The sequence below is a fragment of the Polypterus senegalus genome, chromosome 16 (assembly GCF_016835505.1).
Source record: "Polypterus senegalus isolate Bchr_013 chromosome 16, ASM1683550v1, whole genome shotgun sequence".
Lineage (NCBI taxonomy): Eukaryota > Metazoa > Chordata > Cladistia > Polypteriformes > Polypteridae > Polypterus > Polypterus senegalus.
Window position 1 is genome coordinate 8,149,132 of NC_053169.1, and position 20,721 is coordinate 8,169,852.

General features: G+C 45.1%; 1 protein-coding gene across 1 annotated transcript in view; it reads right to left on the bottom strand.

Annotated features, from left to right (window-relative positions):
• Positions 1-388: 388 nt before the first annotated feature.
• Positions 389-20,721, bottom strand: part of bmp5 (bone morphogenetic protein 5) — a 114,742-nt gene continuing 94,409 nt past the window's right edge. The window contains exons 5-7 of the mRNA XM_039737900.1: positions 15,608-15,684; positions 14,922-15,032; positions 389-2,147 (exon numbers count right to left, since the gene is read on the bottom strand). Coding sequence (XP_039593834.1) covers positions 1,998-2,147; positions 14,922-15,032; positions 15,608-15,684 — 338 coding nt within the window. The 3' untranslated portion in view covers positions 389-1,997. The remainder of the gene's footprint in view (positions 2,148-14,921; positions 15,033-15,607; positions 15,685-20,721) is intronic.

The window sequence follows — 20,721 nt, forward strand, 5'->3', positions numbered from 1 at the left end:
CCTCTGCAGAAAGGATGATTGGCAGCTCCTCTGGCTCTGATGTCACTTCCTGTGTTTCGCCCTCCTGAACTCGCCCTTTCTACCTTTGCAGATGTCATAACTGACTCCAGCGCCATCTTGTGGCAGTCTGGGGGGGGAGGGCTCACGTCTGAACAAAACAATCTCACTATTTTATCATGGGTTTTATATATATATACAATCCAGGGTGATTCAAAAAGATTCCTCCGATTTCTAAGTGCCATACTTTTTATAACTGTGAGGAACGCCTAGGAACCAATCACATACTAATTAAATGAGGGAGGTCATGGAATCTGCTGGAAGTTCGAGCCCCCGATTTGGCAACTTCATTTCTGGGCCCCCAAGATCACCAGATCACATATCGTGTGACTTTTTTTTTTATGTGGGGGCATGATAAGGATTCAGTTTATGTGCCACCACTCCCAACAACACTGGATGATCTCTGAAATCGCATTGAAAGAGCCGCGGGTACAGTGACACCCGTCGTGCTCATGGGATGAATTTGCTGGAGGAGGTCCTATTGAGCACTTGTCATTATTATTATTATTACTTGTCAAATGACGTAATAAACTTGATGCGCACCTAAACCATTTACAATTTACTGCATTGTTCTGTAATGATTTACAAGTGAAATAAATCATTTTGAAATCGGATGAATCTTTTTGAATCATCCTGTGTTTACGGGGATCGCTACTTTGCCCCGACTCTTTATGATGTTTCTTGTGTCTTGTTACATAATGTTAAAGCAAGCTGCATTCCTGCAAACTGGCACACACGTAAAGATCAATGCCCCAATGTGGATGAGCACGCATATGTGAATCGCAAAATGATGCCACGGTATCAACACACAACAGGTGGTTATGGATTCAAACCATACTCTGATATCCACCATATTACCCTGAAGATAGGCGGGGCCAGATGGATGATTGACTGTGAAATGTCACGCAGGTACGCTGACCTCTGCACTCCATGAATACCGAAAACATTCACATTGCACATTCCAAGCCCAGGAAGGTTCAAGAAGGTAGGAGGAGACTGCTGGGGCAGTGGATGAGCTTTTCAGGGCTTGTTGTGTTTCTCACGGCAAACTGTATGTGCAAACTGATTGAGAAGGTGACACGGTAGAGAGAAAAAGAAGATTAGTAACATCTGCTGAGCCTGAAGCTAATTGAAGTGACAGTAAGAAGAAGCAGAAGAAGAAGAAGCAACATCTGCTGAGCCTGAAGCTAATTGAAGTGACAGTAAGAAAGAGCAGAAGAAGAAGAAGCAACATCTGCTGAGCCTGAAGCTAATTGAAGTGACAGTAAGAAGAAGAAGAAGATGATGATGATGAGAAGAAGAAGCAACATCTGCTGAGCATGAAGCTAATTGAAGTGACAGTAAGAAGAAGCAGAAGAAGATGAAGAAGAAGCTGTATCTGCTGAGCCTGAAGCAAACAGAAGTGACTGGAAGAAGAAGAAGAATTGACATCTGCTGAGCCTGAAGTTAATTGAAGTGACAATAAGAAGAATTACGAGGCGTGGAGAACTTGAGTTTTTTTAATGGACATTTTGATTTCATCTGCTGTTGTCCAGCATTGGTGACTGCCGGCTCTGATTCGATCAGAAATGCTGTTAGGTCCATTCTACATAAAAACATTTTCTCAGCCATCACTACCAAGAACATGGAGTAAGTATCACATAAAAAAATATGATTTTATTTCTGGGTGCCGTATTTCTGTGAGCTCTTAGTTCAATCTGTTTCTTATCTTATTTTTTTTTCATCTGTAGGACACTGTGTGGATTTAAAGCTCAACGTTTTCAACCTCTAAATAAAATATAAAATAAATAACAAAACCAAGAAACTGCTATATACATTACACTATACATACGTTCATATCTTTCGAGTAGAATCTCGTTTTTTCTTTTCTTTTTTTTTTTTAATTATGATAAGAAATATGAATTTTGTAACATTATAAAGAAAACTCCCATCAGGTCCAGTTAATGACATCCACAAGAGCGGACCACCATGTTTCTGTATTTCTTCAAGATGACGTTTGAACTGTCGTCAAAGTACAGTACCGAGATGGCATTGAGTTTGGTGGGAGCGCAGCAAGGCTTTGGCACGTTACCTGGAAACATCAGGTGGACCTAAAAAAGAAAGGGAAACAAAAATGTGAAACCAACCACATTGCAGAGTGTCAGGTAGCGACGGTGAGTGCAAAGAAAAAGGACTTTTACAAGCTGAAAAGCTGAATTGCGTTGCGATAACGTGGTCCTAGTGTACATTCTGTTCCTTAGGTGTACATGTTAAGTTGACTAATATTTGAACATTTAGTTCAATTAAAGACGTGTCAGATGAAAAAGCATGTGATCACTGTAAGGAAATTGCGGACAACACTTTCATAAATGCAGAAAACGGTGAACATTTCTGAAGTTCACGTGATCTACGACTTTTCTGAATTTTGTTACAGGTGAAAATCCAGATGGAAAGGCAAAATTCATTGTAACAAACTGATTAGCTAAACCGATTAGCATTTTTCAGGATCAGTATGTTACTTAATGGGCATAAACAGGTCAGGATGGGGAGCAGGCACTGGTACAGCGTGTTACCACATCCACCACATGACGAAACAGCTCGGGATCCTAGTTGGCAACCTCCCCCCCAGGCAGACATGCGGTCCGATCCCACCCACCAGAAATGACCCTCTATCTGCCGCAGCCAGGTGTTACGTGGGCATCCCCTTAGCCTCAACAATGAGGATCCTGTGAGCCGGATCACCCTCGGGTATTCGCACCACATGGCCGTAGTGTCGTAACTGATGCTCCCTCACAATGGAGGTCACGTGCCTCATTCAGGACTCCGCGAGCAACACAAAGTCAAACCAGCAGCACCCAAGGATTCTCTGACGAGTCAAAGAGCCACAGGACTTCGTTTTCTTTTGGCTGCTCCCGTCAGGGGTCGCCACAGCAGATCATCTTCTCCCATATCTTTCTGTCCTCGTCATCTTGTTCTGTTACACCCATCATCACCTGCGTGTCCTCCCTCGCCACATCCATAAACCTTCTCTTAGGCCTTCCTCTTCTCCCCTTCCCTGGCAGCTCTATCCTTAGCACCCTTCTCCCAATACTATTACGCTGTGCATTCTATGGTATTATTAACTATATTTGTGCTTAAAAATCTTCAAAAAAAATAGTTTGTACGGTCTGGAATGGATTAATTGTATTTACATACAATCCTATGGGGGAAATTACTTGGGGTCACGACCAAATCGGGTTACGACCAGAGTTTTGGAATGAATTACGGTCGTGACCCGAGGTTCCACTGTACCCGGTTTGGTCTGCGGGCGGTAGAAGAACTGCTGTGGGCTCTGTGTGGTGCTGTGCAGCCTCGGTGAGACTCATTCCGGGCTGTGTGCTCAACTAATGAGCTGATGCCTCAATTAATGTACGGTAATTATATTGGTATTTTGATTATTGAAACTTGCCAGTAGCTGCTGCATTTCCCACCCTAGGCTTATACTCGAGTCAATCAGTTTTTCCAGTTTTTCTAGGTAAAATTAGGTACCTCTGCTTATATTCGGGTCGGCTTGTACTCGAGTATATACGGTACCCTTCATCTCTCCTCTGCACATGTCCAAACCAACGCCATCTCGCCTCCCAGACTTTGTCTCCCAACCGTCCAACTTGAGCTGACCCTCTAATGTCCTCATTTCTAATCCTGTCCATCCTCGGCACACCTGTTGCATACAAGTTGAAAAATATTTTGTATGTTTTTATTTGTAATATTGGTGTTACAGTAGTGAGAAGCATTCATGTTTGCCCCTGCCTTTTGGGAATGGGTCTCTTTGAATTTTACGACAGAGTTGGAGGTAAGTGCCTTAAACAAGTTTGGTTAATGTTTCTCTGAAGTCTCCCAGACAACCCCCATAGGAAAGTCTGGCTGTCTAACTGGCAAACTTTAGCTCAACAAATGGTTTTTGGGGGTGGCAGGTGTGAAGATGTTCTATCCCACCATTGGTCTGAAGTATGGCTGTTTGGAACTAGCTTGTATCTGCTTTTTGCAGATGATGTTGTCCTGTTTGCTTCATCAGGCCATGATTTTCAGCTCCCTCTGGATTGGTTCGCAGCTGGGATGGGAATCAGCACCTCCAAATCCGAGACCGTGGAAATTCTCAGCCAGAAAAGGGTGGAGTGCCCTCTCAGGGTTGGAGGCGAGATCCTGCCCCAAGTGGAGGAGTTCAAGTATCTCGGGGTCTTGTTCACGAGTGAGGGAAGAATGGAGCGTGAGATCGACAGGCGGATCGGTGCGGCGTCCACAGTGATGCGGGCTCTGCATCGGTCTGTCGTGGTGAAAAAGGAGCTGAGCCGTAAGGCAAAGCTCTCAATTTACCAGTCGATCTACGCTCCTACCCTCACCTATGGTCATGAGCTGTGGGTAGTGACCGAAAGAACGAGATCGCGAATACAAGCGACTGAAATGAGTTTCCTCCGCAGGGTGTCTGGGCTTTCCCTTAAAGACAGGGTGAGAAGCTCAGTCATCCGGGAGGGGCTCAGAGTAGAGCCGCTGCTCCTCCGCATCGAGAGGAGTCAGATGAGGTGGCTCAGGCATCTGATCAGGATGTCTCTCTGGTGATGTGTTCCGGGCACGTCTAACCAGAAGGAGGCCCCGGGGAAGACCCAGGACACGCTGGAGGGACAATGTCTCCCGGCTGGCCAGGGAACACCTCGGGATTCCCCCGGAAGAGCTAGAAGAAGTGGCCAGGGAGAGGGAAGTCTGGGCATCTCTGCTCAAGCTCCTGCCCCGCGACACGATCTCGGATAAGCGGAAGAGGATGGATGGATGGATGGATTGTATCAGAAGCCTTTAAGTACATGTTGTTCTATTGGCTCTAGGGGTTGGACAGAGAATCTATAAATGTGCTTGCTTAACCTCACTCGTTCTCTTACCAAACTGAAAAGAACAACATGATGGAGAGCAGCCATATTGAGACAGGCATGTGGCCTGTTCTGAAGAAAGATGACCACAAATGATGCCTTAACAGAGACATTTTAAGTAACAAACAAGTCTGTGTGCAGTCTAAAACTACACATCACCATTTATCAGGTTGTATGGTTGCCAATATTAAAATGTACTTTACATAGTGTTATTATTTATGAATATTACCAATAATACATTGTTTAAAGTGTAACTTAACTCCTGCTTGTCTTTTACTACACCTATTTGCCTGAGGTTGTAGAAGTTATAAAGTACAATACCTTATAAACAGTGGTAAGTCTGGGAGAGGGCAACACGGTGGCGCAGTAGGCAGCGCTGCTGCCTCGCAGTTAGGAGACCCGGTTTCGCTTCCCGGGTCCTTCCTGCGTGGAGTTTGCATGTTCTCCCCGTGTCTGCGTGGGTTTCCTCCCACAGTCCAAAGACATGCAGGTTAGGTGCATTGGCGATTCTAAACTGTCCCTAGTGTATGTGTGTGCCCTGCGGTGTGCTGGCACCCTGCCCGGGGTTTGTTCCTGCCTTGTGCCCTGTACTGTCTGGGATTGGCTCCAGCAGACCCCTGTGACCCTGTATTAGGATATAGCAGGTTGGACGATGACTGACTGACAACCAAAATTCTCTGTAGTGCTGTAAAGTTCCAAAGAGTAAAAAAAGCTTACAACACCCATCAAAAGTAATTCCCAAAGCCAAACATGGTCTTAATACATCATCCAAAGAGTGGCCAAACGAAAGAGCAATAAAGTCAAACAATAGAAAAGACTACAAGAAACGCATTCAGAATGAACCACCAGGAGCTGTGGGAGAACCTTCTGGATTTATAGAGCAGAGGGCAGACCCTGGAGATGATTGGCAGGTGGCCCCGTCTTTTGGGAAGTGGCCACCCACAAGACATATAGAGCACAACAAAGGCATTTTATATATTGTAAACACCCGGGGGGCACCACTGAGCCCTAAACCACAGACACAGTAACGCCAAACAGGATTCTGTTTATTTACCCTCACAATGATCACATGAGCAAAGAACACACGACCCAAAACAAATTCTTCCTCCTTCTGTCCTCCAAGAGTGTTTGCCCACGGCTTCGTGACTCAGTGTGCTCCTTTTCAAGCTGGACCTGGAAATGCTACCAGTGCCACAGCATGTCTTCCAAGTCATATGGAAAGCAGGGAGAGTCCCTCCCTCCGACAACACCCAGAGGACCACTGCCACCTGCCCTCTGTGGGATGAAACTGCTCCCAGCATTTCCAGCTTCCGTTGGTTATCCAACAGTTATTTCATTCCTGCTGGGCCTCATCTAGCTCATCTGACCTTCCATCTTGGCTTCCCTTCCAGGCAAAAAATGATGCCCCCTCCCGGCCGGGATGCCTGTCTGTCCTCTTGAGTGCTTACAACACATAGAGAGCACCAAAAATAAAGAATGCTGGCAATAACATATATAAAAGAATCAAAAATGAACAAAAGAGACAGGAAACATCAATTTGAACCTCAGCCATGGGAGGAATGTTGTGGCACTCGGAGACCTCTGGATGCGCAGGCGGAATCAAACTTTACTGCGTGATGTGCACACGGTCTCAGATCAGATGAACTGAGCAAATTAACAGCCCAGCTCCGTTTCATTTATTCCAGTCCTTGTCACAAGTTTACCTCACTCAGCTCATTTGATGAACCCCTCCCCCCCACCCCCCCGATCTGACTCCCAATTTCCCGTTGCCTTGGTCCCACCTCTAATTAGCTCCACCCACATTTCCCAGCCTAATGAGCGTAGCACTCTATCTTATCCATTATGGCCACCTGGCAGGCCCTCTCCCCACCCTGAACCCGTCCAGTTCCTGCCACCATTATCTCTAGTCCTCAGCTGATGATCACCACCTGGAAAAAAAGTGGGGGGCTTGCCTGTCAGCCTCTCACCACGTCCCTGACCTTGAATCATGAACTATTGGTGCTTTACAGCTTAGTAAGAAAAATAAAAATTATACCGGCACAGGCCTTTTGTGATTTAACCCTTGTTATACTAATGTGCACTAGGATATAATGCTTATTTTCATATATGCTCACGAGTCTCTTAAAATATATGCAAATCATCAAATGTAAATATATGCAAATCCACCAATATAAATATATGCTAACCATTAAATGTAAAAATATGCAAATCATCCAGTTTTTACACTTAAATTCTTCAACTCTGTCTTTTATCTTAGTGTTAAGTCAATCACCTTCTAACCCACTTAGTTCTGAACAGGGTGGCAGGGAGTGCTGTAGCCAGGACAGGGTGCCAATCCATCACAGGGCAAACATGCATACACACCCCAACCACACACTTGGGCCAGTTTAGTAATGCCTACTGTGATCGACAGCGGGGACTCTTACCCGGTCGGGATGCCTTCTTAAGGGAAGGACTGGGGGAAGGAGGTTGCATGGGGCAATACCTCCCCCGGGATGGCACAGGGCAGCCCCTTGCTGGCTTGCTACGGTGCCACGGAGTTGGAGCATGGAAGCTGTGCAGAGTGGAGCCAGAACCTCTGCGTTTTCCCCAGTTGATTTTGGGGTCCGTCAGGGGTGTGTTCTGCTCCTACTCTGTTCAATGCTTGCATGGACTGGGTCCTGGGCAGGGTTGTGGGGTCCAGCGGCTGTGGGGCATATCTGTTGGTAAAGAAAGACTCACTGATCTTGATTTTTCTGATGATGCTGTGATCTTCGTGGAGTCAATGGAGGCTTTGTTCAGGGCTCTCGACAGTCTGAGTGAGGGGTCTAAGTGTCTGGGCTTGCAAGGGTCCTGATAAAAACCTGATTAAAGATCCAGGCCTTTCATGGCCTCTTAGGCACAGCCATCAGCAGTGTGTCTGTCTGCAGAGACAGTGTCGACCTCATCAAGAGGTTTATTACCTTGGCAGTGACATTCAAGTCTCTGGTGCCTCTTCCTATGAAGTTAGTAAACGGATTGGGAGAGCATGGGGGGTCATGAGGTCACTGGAAAGGAGTGTGTGGCACTCCTGATATCTCAGCAAAAGGACAAAGGTCCAAGTCTTCAGAGTCCTGGTGCTTCCTGTTTCAGAGACATGGACGCTCTCCATTGGCCTGAGATGAAGACTGGACTCCTTCAGTAGTGTGTGTCTCTTCAGAGGGTCCTTCTGTACTGCTGGTGTGACTTTGTGATGTTCATGGTGTCCTGAATGAGGCACATGACCTGCATTGTGAGGGAGCATCAGTTACAACACTATGGCTATGTGGTGCAATTACCAAAGGGTGATCTGGCTCACAGGACCCAAGTAGCTAGACCAGGCCAAGGGGCTACCCATGTAACACCAGATCGATGGTCATTTCTGGGTACTGGACCATGCGTCTGCCTGGGGGTTGCCCATCTTGAACCATTTCATCGTGTGGTGGGTGTGGCAACGCGCTGTACCAGTGCCTCCTCTCCAACCTGACCTGACCTGACTTGATCAACTTTAAGAATATCCTTTTCTATAGGAACTCTAACTGTGACATGACACGACTCTGCTCATGCTTTGCCACCATGGACTGGTACAGCCAAACAGAATCCGCTTGTCGATCTCACATTTGCTTCTTCCAAAACCCCCTGAACGAGATCCTGAGATACTTGAACTCCTCCACGACACATAAGAAGTGTGACAAATGAGAGGAGACCATTCATTCTGTCAGCTAATAGCTCAGTTGTCCCGAAATCTTATCTATGGGCAGCTGTTACCTCCTAACCTGCAGAGAGCAGTCAACACTTTACCAAGAGAGGGTCTTGACCTCAGACTTGGAAGTACTGATCCTCATTACAGCCACTTCACACTTCTCCTTCTTCATCCTGACACTTCAATTTGCTTCAGACTCACCAGATGTTGCTTCATCTTCTTCTTCCAGTCATTTCTGGATCAGCAGATGCCGCCTCTGCTTCTTCTTCTCTGCAAAAGCATGTAGGTCCAAGTCTTTAGAGTCCCAGGGCTCCCTGTCTGTGAGAAATGGATGCTATCCAGTGACCTAAGATGAAGACTGGACTCCTTTGGTAAAGCATCTCTTCAGAGAATCCTGGGGTACCAGTGGTTTGACTTTGTGTTGCTCATGGAGTCCTGAATGAGGCACATGAGCTGCATTGTGAGGGAGCATCAGTTACAGCACCACAGCCATGTAGCGCCATTACCCGAGGGTGATCCAGCTCACCGGTTCCTCATTGTTGAGGACCCGAGTAGCTGGACTAGGTCAAGGGTATACCCATATAACACCAGATCGATGGTCATTTCCAGGTAATGGACCATGTGTCTGCCTGGGGGGTTGCCCATCCTGAACCATTTCATCGTGTGGTGGGTTTGGCAACGCGCTGTACCAGTGCCTGCTCCCCAACCTAACCTGACCTGACTTGATCAACTTTAAGAATATCCTTTTCTATAGGAGTTTTAACTGTGGTGTGACACAACTCTGCTCATGCTTTCCCACCATGGACTGGTACAGCCGAACAGAATCAACTTGTCGATCTCACGCTTGCTTCTTCCATCACCCCTGAACGAGATCCTGAGATACTCAAACTCTTCCACTACACATAAGAAATGTGACAAGCGAGAGGAGACCATTCAGTCCATCAGTTAATAGCTCAGATATCCCGAAATCTCATCTATGGGCAGCTGTTCCCCCCAACCTGCAGAAAGCAGCCATTCCAAGAGGGGACCCTGACCTCAGACTTGGAGGTGCTGATCCTCATCACATCCACTTCACGCTCTGCGGCAAATTCCTTGACTGAAAGTATTTAGTTATGAAAGTTTTCTGAAAGAATGGAATTCGGTTATTGCAGTTGAGGTTCAGTTTGGGGGCAACTTGCAAGTTAGTTGGCCGTGACGCATCGTGGCCAGGCACTGATTAAACAGAATTCCTTTTTTCAAATGGTCAGAATTGCACATGTTGGTTAAAACGTACATTAGTGGCAGTTGTTACGCTCTCAGTTTTTTCATATTCCTCAACCACGAGGGCCTGTTATGCAGCAGACCACCACTCCACCGTAACTTAAATCTCATGGGCCCCGTTTTTCCGTAGCCTGCTTTATTTGCGTGTGGCACACATGAGGCCTGCACACTGCCAAGTGCGCCATCCCCGTCCACAGCTATTTTCATTTGTCAAGTTCCATTCACGTCTTTCAAATTAATTGAGTTTGTGTGCAGATTTTCATGCTGCCCTCTTCCCAGCCGGTTTGTGAGTTTCTTGGTGAATGGCGGGTTACTTATGAGAAAAATCGGCAGGCACAGTGGGCAGCAAAGGCCAGCGGCCCTTATCTACGGCGAGGGTAGGCCTGAAGATCTCAGGGGAGGACGTGAAGGACGTGACTCTCTAAAAGAGACCGAGGCACCAAGAAGTCGAAAGCACATTTCAGAATTGACACCGGGAACGTGAAGGGAGAAATCTAATAATTCACTAAAGCCCAGCATGTGACGGAACCTTCTGGAGGATTCTAAACATCGACAGGGTTTGAGAAATCAGAAAGCTAAAGTTACTCTCATGCAGTCATAAGCTCATTAGCACAAGGGAATGAGGCTTAATAGTTCATGTGCACATCGTAATGGTGGATACAAACAGAGAGACAGACACATGCAGACCACCACAGCTACTGGACTCCACACGTCTGAGAAGTGTCTCTGTCTGCTATGATATCATTCTGACACCAGGGACCTTTCCTGCTAACTGAAAGCCCGGCACACCTTCTGGAGGATTCTAAAATGGAGAGACAGCGGGTCAGAGCACCGCCAGATGTTCTGCAATATCATAATACAGGGTGGGCCATTTATATGGATACACCTTAATAAAATGGGAATGGTTGGTGATATTAACTTCTTGTTTGTGGCACATTAGTATATGTGAGGGGGGAAACTTTTCAAGATGGGTGGTGACCATGGTGGCCATTTGGAAGTCGGCCATTTTGGATCCAACTTTTGTTTTTTCACTAAGAAGAGGGTCATGTGACACATCAAACTTATTGGGAATTTCACAAGAAAAACAATGGTGTGCTTGGTTTTAATGTAACTTTTTAATGTAACTAGGTATTTTAGACTTACTTTACATTGTTCAGATACCCATTTCCTTTATCATTCCAACCGTACCCCCATTAACATGTCTATCGAGGTGATCATCATCGATCAAAGAACTGTCACTTACCGAGTGGTTTCCATGCCCGCAGATGGCACCTACCTTTTCCATTCTCTGTGTTACATATTGCACGGCCATATCAGGCTCACTCTTGATATCCATTGTGTCTTATGTATTGAATGACTGGCACAGGTTCAAGGTGTGGACTGATGACGGTACAGGAGATAATTAGACTACACAGGAGCACTAGAAGAGTGAAATGCTTAAGCCCTTCACCTATGGATCTGCATGTGAGTTGATGGCTGCCGCTGAACTGTTGTCGCTTTCAAGTGTAACGAAATGGCCAAATATTTTACACCTTTGGACAACCGCCAATGCCACTTAAACATCTTAGATTGACAGGTGACGATTTCAGTAGTGGACACTTTGATGTTTATGAATGTTTAAACTCTCAAAAGCTGGATGTGATTTTATCGATGAAACCGGTTGTGTGCTTACAACGCTTGACAGATGCCGAATGTCACTTCAACACAAGTCCTATAAATACTGTCGTCATTGAAACAAAACATGAAACTCAAACTGATTATGACAGCAGCAATCCAAGCTGTGAGATTTGAGACAAGATTACTGTTCACATGGCCGACTGTACGTTACATGCTCAAGAGTAAGCTCAGCGGACAGCTTGGTCATATTACAACCGGAGGGCCGAACTCACAACGTGGTATACAAAGAGATCCTTAACAAATAATTATTGGTAGATTTTCCCTCAGTTTAAAAAGGTTTAATTTTCTTCTTAATAAAAATTTTAAGGCAGTACTTTGCCACTGCGAAGCGCGGGTATTTTGCTAGTTAGAAATAAACTCGATCCCTTAGCATTAAAAGTGGGTGACAGGGTGGCACATTGGTAGCTCTGCTGCCTCGCTGTAAGGATACCAGGGTGTGGGTCTCGTTTCCTACCTGCATGGAGTTTTCATGTTCTCTCGGTGTCTGGGTGGGTTTCCACCCACAGTCCAAAGACATTCGGGTTAGATAGAGTGGCCACCAGTGGGCGCACAGCACCCCAAACACCCAACACAGCAGTCCCTGGCACAAGTGTGGCACAAAACAAGGATTTTTATTTAGCAGCTCCTTGTGGGAAACACTTCCAAATAGTCGTTTCCCACCTGCCCACGTTCATTCCCAAAGCACAACACAGCACCAAGCGTAGCACACAGTGTTTTGTCTTTTTTTCTCTCTATTTCTCTCCTTGTCTCTCTTTCTTCCGCATCCACTCTTTCCTGAAGCTTTGCCCTCTTCCTCCCGACTCTGGCTCCTGGAGTAGTGGCTGCTGGCTTCTCCCAGAAGTGCCGGGTGTGGCGACAGTCCTGCTAAGGAAGGCTCAGCCATTTCCCATGCAGCCACGGGCCCTGGCAATGTTGAGCTTCCATGTGCTCCAACCCACTGGCACCAACACAACCCAAGGGCTTTCCTCTGTCATCTGGGGAGAGGAATTTCTGCATGCAACCTTCTTCCCCCAGTCCTTCCCTTAAGCAGGCGTCCCGGGTGGGTAACAGTCCCGGCTGTCCATCACAGTAGGCATTCCTAAACTGGCCCTAGCAATGTGATTGGGGTGTGTATGTGTGTTCACTCTGCGATGGACGGGCACCCTGTCCTGGCTCCAATACTCCCTGCCACCCTGTTCAGAACTAAGTGGGTTAGAAAGTGATTGACTTAACATTAAGATACAAGATAAGAGGTGAAGAATTGAAGTGTAATCGTGGACTCTAACCTAAGCTTTAAATCGCACGTTCACCAGATTACTAGGAGTGCGTGTTTCCATTTAAAGAACATTACAAAAAATGTAGGTCTCTTATAACAATACAAGACACAGAGAAATGAATGAATACTTTTGTTTGAATTTGATTAGATAACGGTAATGTAACTCCTGACTGGACTACAGAAGAAAGACGATAATTGGGAGCAATTAGTCCTGAGTGCCGCAGCAAGAATCTTAACCATGTTAAGAAAATCTGAGCTCATCACACCAGTCTTGGCGTCGTTACACTGGTTACCCGTGTAGTTTAGAATTGACTTGCAAACACGACTAATGCCAGCCGTGACTAGTCTTTCCATGTTTTGGAGTGCCAGACCCCCCACATTCCAAGTTGCAACTGTAGATCTTCTAATAGTGGTCTTCCTGTTATTCCAAGAGCCAAGTACAACAGAAACGGTGAGGTGGGCTTTCGCTGTTCTGCATCAAAAATCTGGTATATTCTACTGATAGAGCTATGCCAGACTAACACTGTAGATCATTTAGTTTTATGTTTGGCTTTTTCTGTGACTACATTGTAGTTCTAGTCTTACGTCAGAGAAGTGGCTCTGTGGCTAACAATCTGCACTGGCATCTGCAAGGCTGTCGGTTCAAATCCCAGTACTGCCAGAAGGGATCTTACTCTGCTGGGTCTGTGAGCAAGGCTCTTAACTTGAAAACTGCTCCGGGGCGCCGGACAGTTGGTAACCCTGTGCTCTGATCCCCCCAAAGGATTTATTATTATTAAACTAGATATGCATAGAATATAATACTCTTCAATGAATCAGCAATCATCATTATTCTTAACCACCTGGCTTCCACAGGCCTGCTCAGTGGGGTCTATCAAGGTGGTACACCTACACATTTACACGAACTTGTCTTCTTTCCATACAGCCATTAAACGGGACACCCCAAAAATGTTCATGTGTGCCCATTTTGTTTCCACAGGCCCATTAAATGGGGTCAATAAAGCTGGTACAACAACACATTTTACATTTACTCATCTTCTTTCTACATGGCCTTTAAAAGGGGTCTATCAGGCTGGCATCGCAAAACTTTTCACTTCTACCAATCTTGTTTCCACAGGCCCATTAAACAGGGTCTATCAGACTGTTACCCCAAAATGTTTGATGTGTGCCCATCTTGTTACCACAGGCCCATTCAATAGAGTCTATCAGGTTAGCACCCCAAAACATTTCATGTGTGCCCATTCTGTTCCCACATGCCCATTAAACAGGGTCCATCAGGCTGGCACCCCAACACTTTTTATGTGTAATCATCTAGTATCCACAGGCCTATTCAATGGGGTCTATAAAGCTGGTACACCTACATATTTTTTGTGTACTCGTCTTCTTTCCACACAACTATTAAAAAGGGTCTATCAGGCTGACACCCCAAAACTTTTTATGTGTGCCCATCCTGTTCCCACAGGCACATTAAATGGGGTCTATCAGGCTGGCACCCCAAAACGTTTCATTTCTACCAATCGTGTTTCTACAGGCCCATTAAACAGGGTATATCAGACTGGTACCCTAACACTATTCATATGTATCCATCTTTTTCCACAGGCCTATTCAAATGGGTCTATCAAGCTGGCACCCAACACCTTTCAGATCTACCCATCCTGTTCCCATAGGTCTATTAAAAGGGGTCTATCAGACTGGTACCACAACACTTTTTGTGTGTGCCCATCCTGTTCCCATAGGCCCATTAAATGGGGTCTATCAGGCTGGCACCCGAACACTTTTCATATTTGCCCATCCTGTTCCCATAGGCCCATTAAATGGGGTCTATCAGACTGGTACCCCAAACACTTTTCATGTGTGCCCATCTTGTTACCACAGGCCCATTTGATTAGAGTCTATTAGGCTGGCACCCCAAAACTTTTCACATCTACCCATCTTGTTACCACAGGCCCATTAAATGGGGTCTATCAGGCTGGTATCCAAACACTTTCTACGTATACCAATCTCATGTCCACATTGCGTTGAAAACTTTTGGCAAACATCAGGGATGTCAAAGCCCCACAATTCTGAAGATAAAGGAGTCAAAGTGTCACCTTACCAGGGTTTGCACGATGGCATGATTTGTAGCATTCATGTGGGCATTGAGAGGAAACGAGCATTCTCCGTCACAATAGAAAGCCGCGTATCCCTCAGGAGCAATAATCCAATCCTTCAGTTACAGTTGGGGAGAAAAAATAACAGCAATGAATAAATTAGAGGATTATGAAGTGACCACCTTTAACCAAAAAAAAAAAAAAGCAAAACAAAACAGGATCCCACATGCTCTCGAAGTGAGTGAACAAGGCCCTTCTTATCAGGAGCAGACATTTACAAGCTGCGGAGGGCGTGCGTGATCATCGGCATAACAGGCTCTGCAACATCCAGCACCTCCAGCACCACATTAGCACCCCTTCAACATGGTAACTTAAACCCTCTGGAAGCAGAGAGACAGTGAGAGAGAGAGAGAGAGAGAGAGGGAGACATCTGGATTTCATTACGGAGGACATTTTATGATAAAGATCTAACTGGGGACAAGTGTTCAAACTCAATTAAACAGTCTGCACATTCTCTTTCTCTCTCTCCCTTTTTTCCCCTTTTTAAATCAAAACACATGAGCCAAAGCATAACAGCTTCTTTGTCGTCGATCCATTTCCCGGCGGGGGGAGGGGGGCGTTACACATGGCACATTTTATGTGTATACAAGTCGATTATTAGGAAATGTTCAAAGCAAAGAATGTCTCTAACCTGCCACCCGAGGTCACGGAAGCTGACGTAGAGTTCGTGCTTCTTACAGGCCTGCTTCTGTTCACTGGTGTTATAATCTGTAATATCAAAAGGGAATAAAAGACACATTAGAGGGGAGCCAAAATAAACACGGAAAAAAATAAGCCTGCTATCCGTATGCTCATCCACTTTCAAACCGGCTTACGCAGTTCAGGGTTGAAACAAAAATATGTACAGGCAGTTTATTCTCACAGACTTACCACAATTATCCACTTTAATAAAAGGATATGTGTCTGTGTGTCTGTCTGGTGGCTATGCTTCTGTCATTCCAACAGATGGCGCATCACAAACAATTGTAATAATAAGATGTATTGCATTTGTCATTCCTACAGATGGCACATCACAGACATTTGTAGTAAAACTATTTTTTGATGTACTGTATTAATCCTCAGGGGAAATTGTATTGGGGGGGGGGTATTATGTCAGAGGGCAGGATCAGCCATTCTACAGTGACCCTGGAGCAATTTTCAGGTTAATAACTATATTGCATTTGTCAGACCAAAAGATGATGCATAACTTTCATTTGTAGTATTAAAATGTATTGCGTTTTTCATTCCAACGGACGGCGCATCACAAACAGTTGTAATAATAAGATGTATTGCATTTGTCATTCCAACAGATGGCGCATCACAAACAGTTGTAATAATAAGATGTATTGCATTTGTCATTCCAACGGATGGCGCTTCACAAACAGTTGTAGTAATAAGATGTATTGCATTTGTCATTCCTACAGATGGCACATCACAGACATTTGTAGTAAAACTATTTTTTGATGTACTGTATTAATCCTCAGGGGAAATTGTATTGGGGGGGGGTATTATGTCAAAGGGCAGGATCAGCCATTCTACAGTGACCCTGGAGCAATTTTCAGGTTAATAACTATATTGCATTTGTCAGACCAACAGATGATGCATAACTTTCATTTGTAGTATTAAAATGTATTGCGTTTTTCATTCCAACGGACGGCGCATCACAAACAGTTGTAATAATAAGATGTATTGCATTTGTCATTCCAACAGATGACACATCACAATCAGTTGTAGTAATACAAATTTTTGGTACTGTCTTAATCTTCGAGGGGAGATTGTCTTTTTGTGACCTTTGTAGGCCAGAGTGCAGGGTCAGCCATTGTGCAGCAAACCTGCAGTAATTTTCATGTTCAGAAATGTCTTGCATTTGCCATGCCAACAGATGAAACATAACAAACATTTGTAGTATTAACATGTTTTGCATTTGTCTTTCCAACAGATGGTGCATCACAATCTTTAACATTAATTTCATGAATAGCATACCAAATGGCACATAACAGAGGCATACTGTATGCATGGCATGTGTCATTCCAATAGATGGTAATATCACAAATATTTATAGCAATAACATCTTTTGGTACACAGTATTAATCTCCAAGGGGATGATTGATGATGTCTTTTCACATGACTTTGAGGGGTCAGTGCTGAGGGTCAGCCATTGTAAAGCGACCCTGGAGCAGTTTTCTGGTTAAGAAATGTATTGCATTTGTCAAGCTGACAGATGAAGCATAACATTAATTTGTAGTATTAAAATGCATTGCATGTGTCATTCCCACAGATGGTGCATCACAAACATTAACACTGCTTTTATGAAACTCATACCTTACGACATATAGCAGAGGCATATGCATTGCGTTTTTCATTCCAACAGATGGCACATCACAAACATTTGTAGTTATGTTTATCTGAAGTTCATTGGTTGAATCACATATTATTTAGGGGTTTCGTGGCAAAGGGGATGTACACATATGTATTCATAACTCTACAATTTTTACTTGTTATTTTATATGTACATATGCCTCTGTTTTATTTTCATTCCAGTTCGTCAATTCGAACTACATTGTTAAGTCCATTACATAAAATCCAAATGAAAATCCATTTTAATTCCAGACTGTAATGTGACAAAACAGGACGCAAAGGGGGTGAATACTTTTGCACGGCCCTGGGATTCAGTGTTGTGTAACATTAGCATGTGACAGCTTTTTTTGTTAAAGGCGCTGTACTTTCTAGAGGCACAGCTTCAAAGACCTAAATCCGAGCAGAATGTAAGCGTTTTGAAATATTTCCATTTAGATAATCCTGGCAATGAATAAAGCATTCACAATTTGGGAATATCCCAACATACGGAATGATATTCAAAACCACAGTAAAGCCGAGGTCTGATATCAAGGGCTTTGGTTTTAAACGTGTGATACGAAGAAGGAGACACAAAGGGCAAGCTGTTCAGCACTTCCAACCAAATTAACGCTGCCCCTCGGCATTGCTGTAAGTTCAGTTTATTTTGGCAGCGACGTCTCTCCATATATAAAAAAGTGAAGACAGTCGGTTTTTATTTAGAGAAAAAAATATTGCCGCCGAGGCTAAAATTGTTCAGATTTGTCCAGACCTTGAACGTCTACGTGAAGCATGAATCTGCGTGGAGGACGCTGTGAATTTTTGTGCCCCACGGTGCCATCTCCCACCTGGGCATAGCTGGCACCACTGTCATGATCACGTTCTTTACTTTCTCCAGCACCTTTAGCAACAGACTGCATCACAGGATAGGGCAGGGGTCCTCAGCTCTGGTCCTGGAGGGCTGCAGTGGCTGAAGATTTTCATTCTAACTTGTTTCTTAATTAGTGACCCGCTTTTGCTGCTAATCAGGTGTTTATTTACCTGAACTTACATTATAAGGCCAAATGTATGTGGTCACCCCTCCAAAGTCACAGACCGGGCAAGGGGGGCATTGATCAGAGATGCAACAAAGACACCAAGGATAACCCTGAAGGGGCTGCAAAGATCCACCGTGGAGATGGAAGTATCCGTCCATAGGGACCACCACTATTAGCCCATACGCCTCTCAAAGAGGGGCTTTATGGAAGAGTGACACAGAAGGAACAAAAATAAGAAAACACATTTGATGGACTCCCCAAAAACACGGAATAGGCTTCTCTGGTCAGATGAGAGTAAAAATTGAACCTTTTTGGCCATCATGAGTTAACAGCACGTGTGGCACAAACCCAACACTTCCCGATTCCTTTTTTAATACTCTCGGCTTTAGAAAAAGGGGAGTCAGCTGCACTCATTGGGTGGGATTCTCTGCGTTTTGGGTGGAAAAAAAGAGACAAAAGAGGTCAGCCACAGCGCCCCCTCACGTCCCGGAGTGGCAGTGCTTTCCCTCTGATGAGCACCTTGTGCGCTTATTCAGACACGGATACTTCAGGGACCACCCGATTCCCAAAAAAAGAGCACAATACATCAAATGTAAGGGAAAAGCCTTAGCACAGAAGCGTCAAACCACCAATGACACCATAAATCCTCGGCAACAAGAGCATTTTAGAAACGTGTCTCTTAACATCTGAGGCGTCTGTAGGGGTGCCGTATACTTTGGCTGTTATAAAAAGATCCTCCTCACTGCCATATTAAGTGACGTGTAAATCTGAATTACCGGATAATTACAGGCTAACAGGTTGAAACAAAGCACCTCGCAAATGTTTTTGTGTTTTAACAAGGTTAGATAAGCACGGCCCTTTCCTTCTAGTTTTATTTAGAATTCCTACCAGGGATGAACAAATACCTTGTGGGAAGCAGCTGGGCCCCTGAGGCTAAAACAGAAAGCCCACACACACCCGCTCGAGGGGGCAGGAAGTTCGGCTTCATTCTTTTTTCGCATCCAGCTCTTTAATTATGTTTTCAAAAGCCGCCTGCTTCGAGCCAAAGAAGAAGAAGAAGAAGAAAAAGAACAACAAAACGAATCGCTCCGTGGGGCTGCTGATCAATAAGAGCCGCTCTTACATCACGCCGTTGTTTGGGTATTGGAGAAGCAAAAACTGCGGCGCTCCGAAACAAGCGAGCCAGTTTAGAAAACTGGCAGAGAAACACGCGAGCCTTAGACATAACATCCTGTAGTGTGTAAGAATGGAACGAGATTTGGACTACCGACAGAAAACGAGGGAATGAAAAGGTCTGTGAATGAAATGGCCAATTCGTTTACTACACAGATAGATAGATAGATAGATAGATAGATAGATAGATAGATAGATAGATAGATAGATAGATAGATAGATAGATAGATAGATAGATAGATAGATATGAAAGGCACTATATGATAGATAGATAGATAGAAAGATAGATAGGCCACAACCGTCTGATAGAACATCTGAAGCATCTTATTGCAGATGTTGAAGGATGCCAGCTTTCTAATGAAGTATAGTCGTCTCTGTCATCTCACAGATCATCAGTGTTGGCACTTCAGTCCAGTTTATCATCCAGCTGCACTTTATAGGTCTGCACCCTCTGCACAGTCACCTCTGATGATCACGGGGTCCATGAGGGGCCTGGGCCTCCTAAAATCCACCACCAGCTCCTTGGTCTTGCTGGTGTTCAGGTTTGAGTCGCACCATTTAACAAAGTCCTTGATTAGGTTCCTATACTTCTCCTCCTGCCCACTCCTGATGCAGCCCACCATAGCAGTGTCGTCAGTGAACTTTTGCACGTGGCAGGACTCCGAGTTGTATTGGAAGTCTGATGTATGTTGGCTGAACAGGACCAGAGAAAGTCCAGTCCCCTGCGGCGCTCCTGTGCTGCTGACCACAATGTCAGACCTGCAGTTCCCGAGACACACATATTGAGGTCTGTCTGTAAGATAGTCCACGATCTGTGCCACCAGGTGTGAATCCACTCCCATCTCTGTCAGCTTGTCCCTAAGGAGCAGAGGTTGGATGGTGTTGAAGGCGCTAGAGAAGTCCAGAAACATAATTCTTACAGCACCACTGCCTCTGTCCAAGTGGGAGAAGGATCGGTGTAGCATGTAGATGATGGCATCCTCCACTCCCACCTTCTCCTGGTACGCGAACTGCAGAGGGCCGAGGGTGTGGCGTACCTGTAGCCTCAGGTGGTGAAGCAGCAGCCGCTCCATGGTCTTCATCACATGTGACGTCAGGGCAACAGGCTGGAAGTCACTCTGCTCACCAGGATGTGATTCCTTTGGGATTGGGGTGATGCAGGATGTTTTCCAAAGCCTCGGGACTCTTCCCTGTTCCAGGCTCAGGTTGACTATGCGCTGTA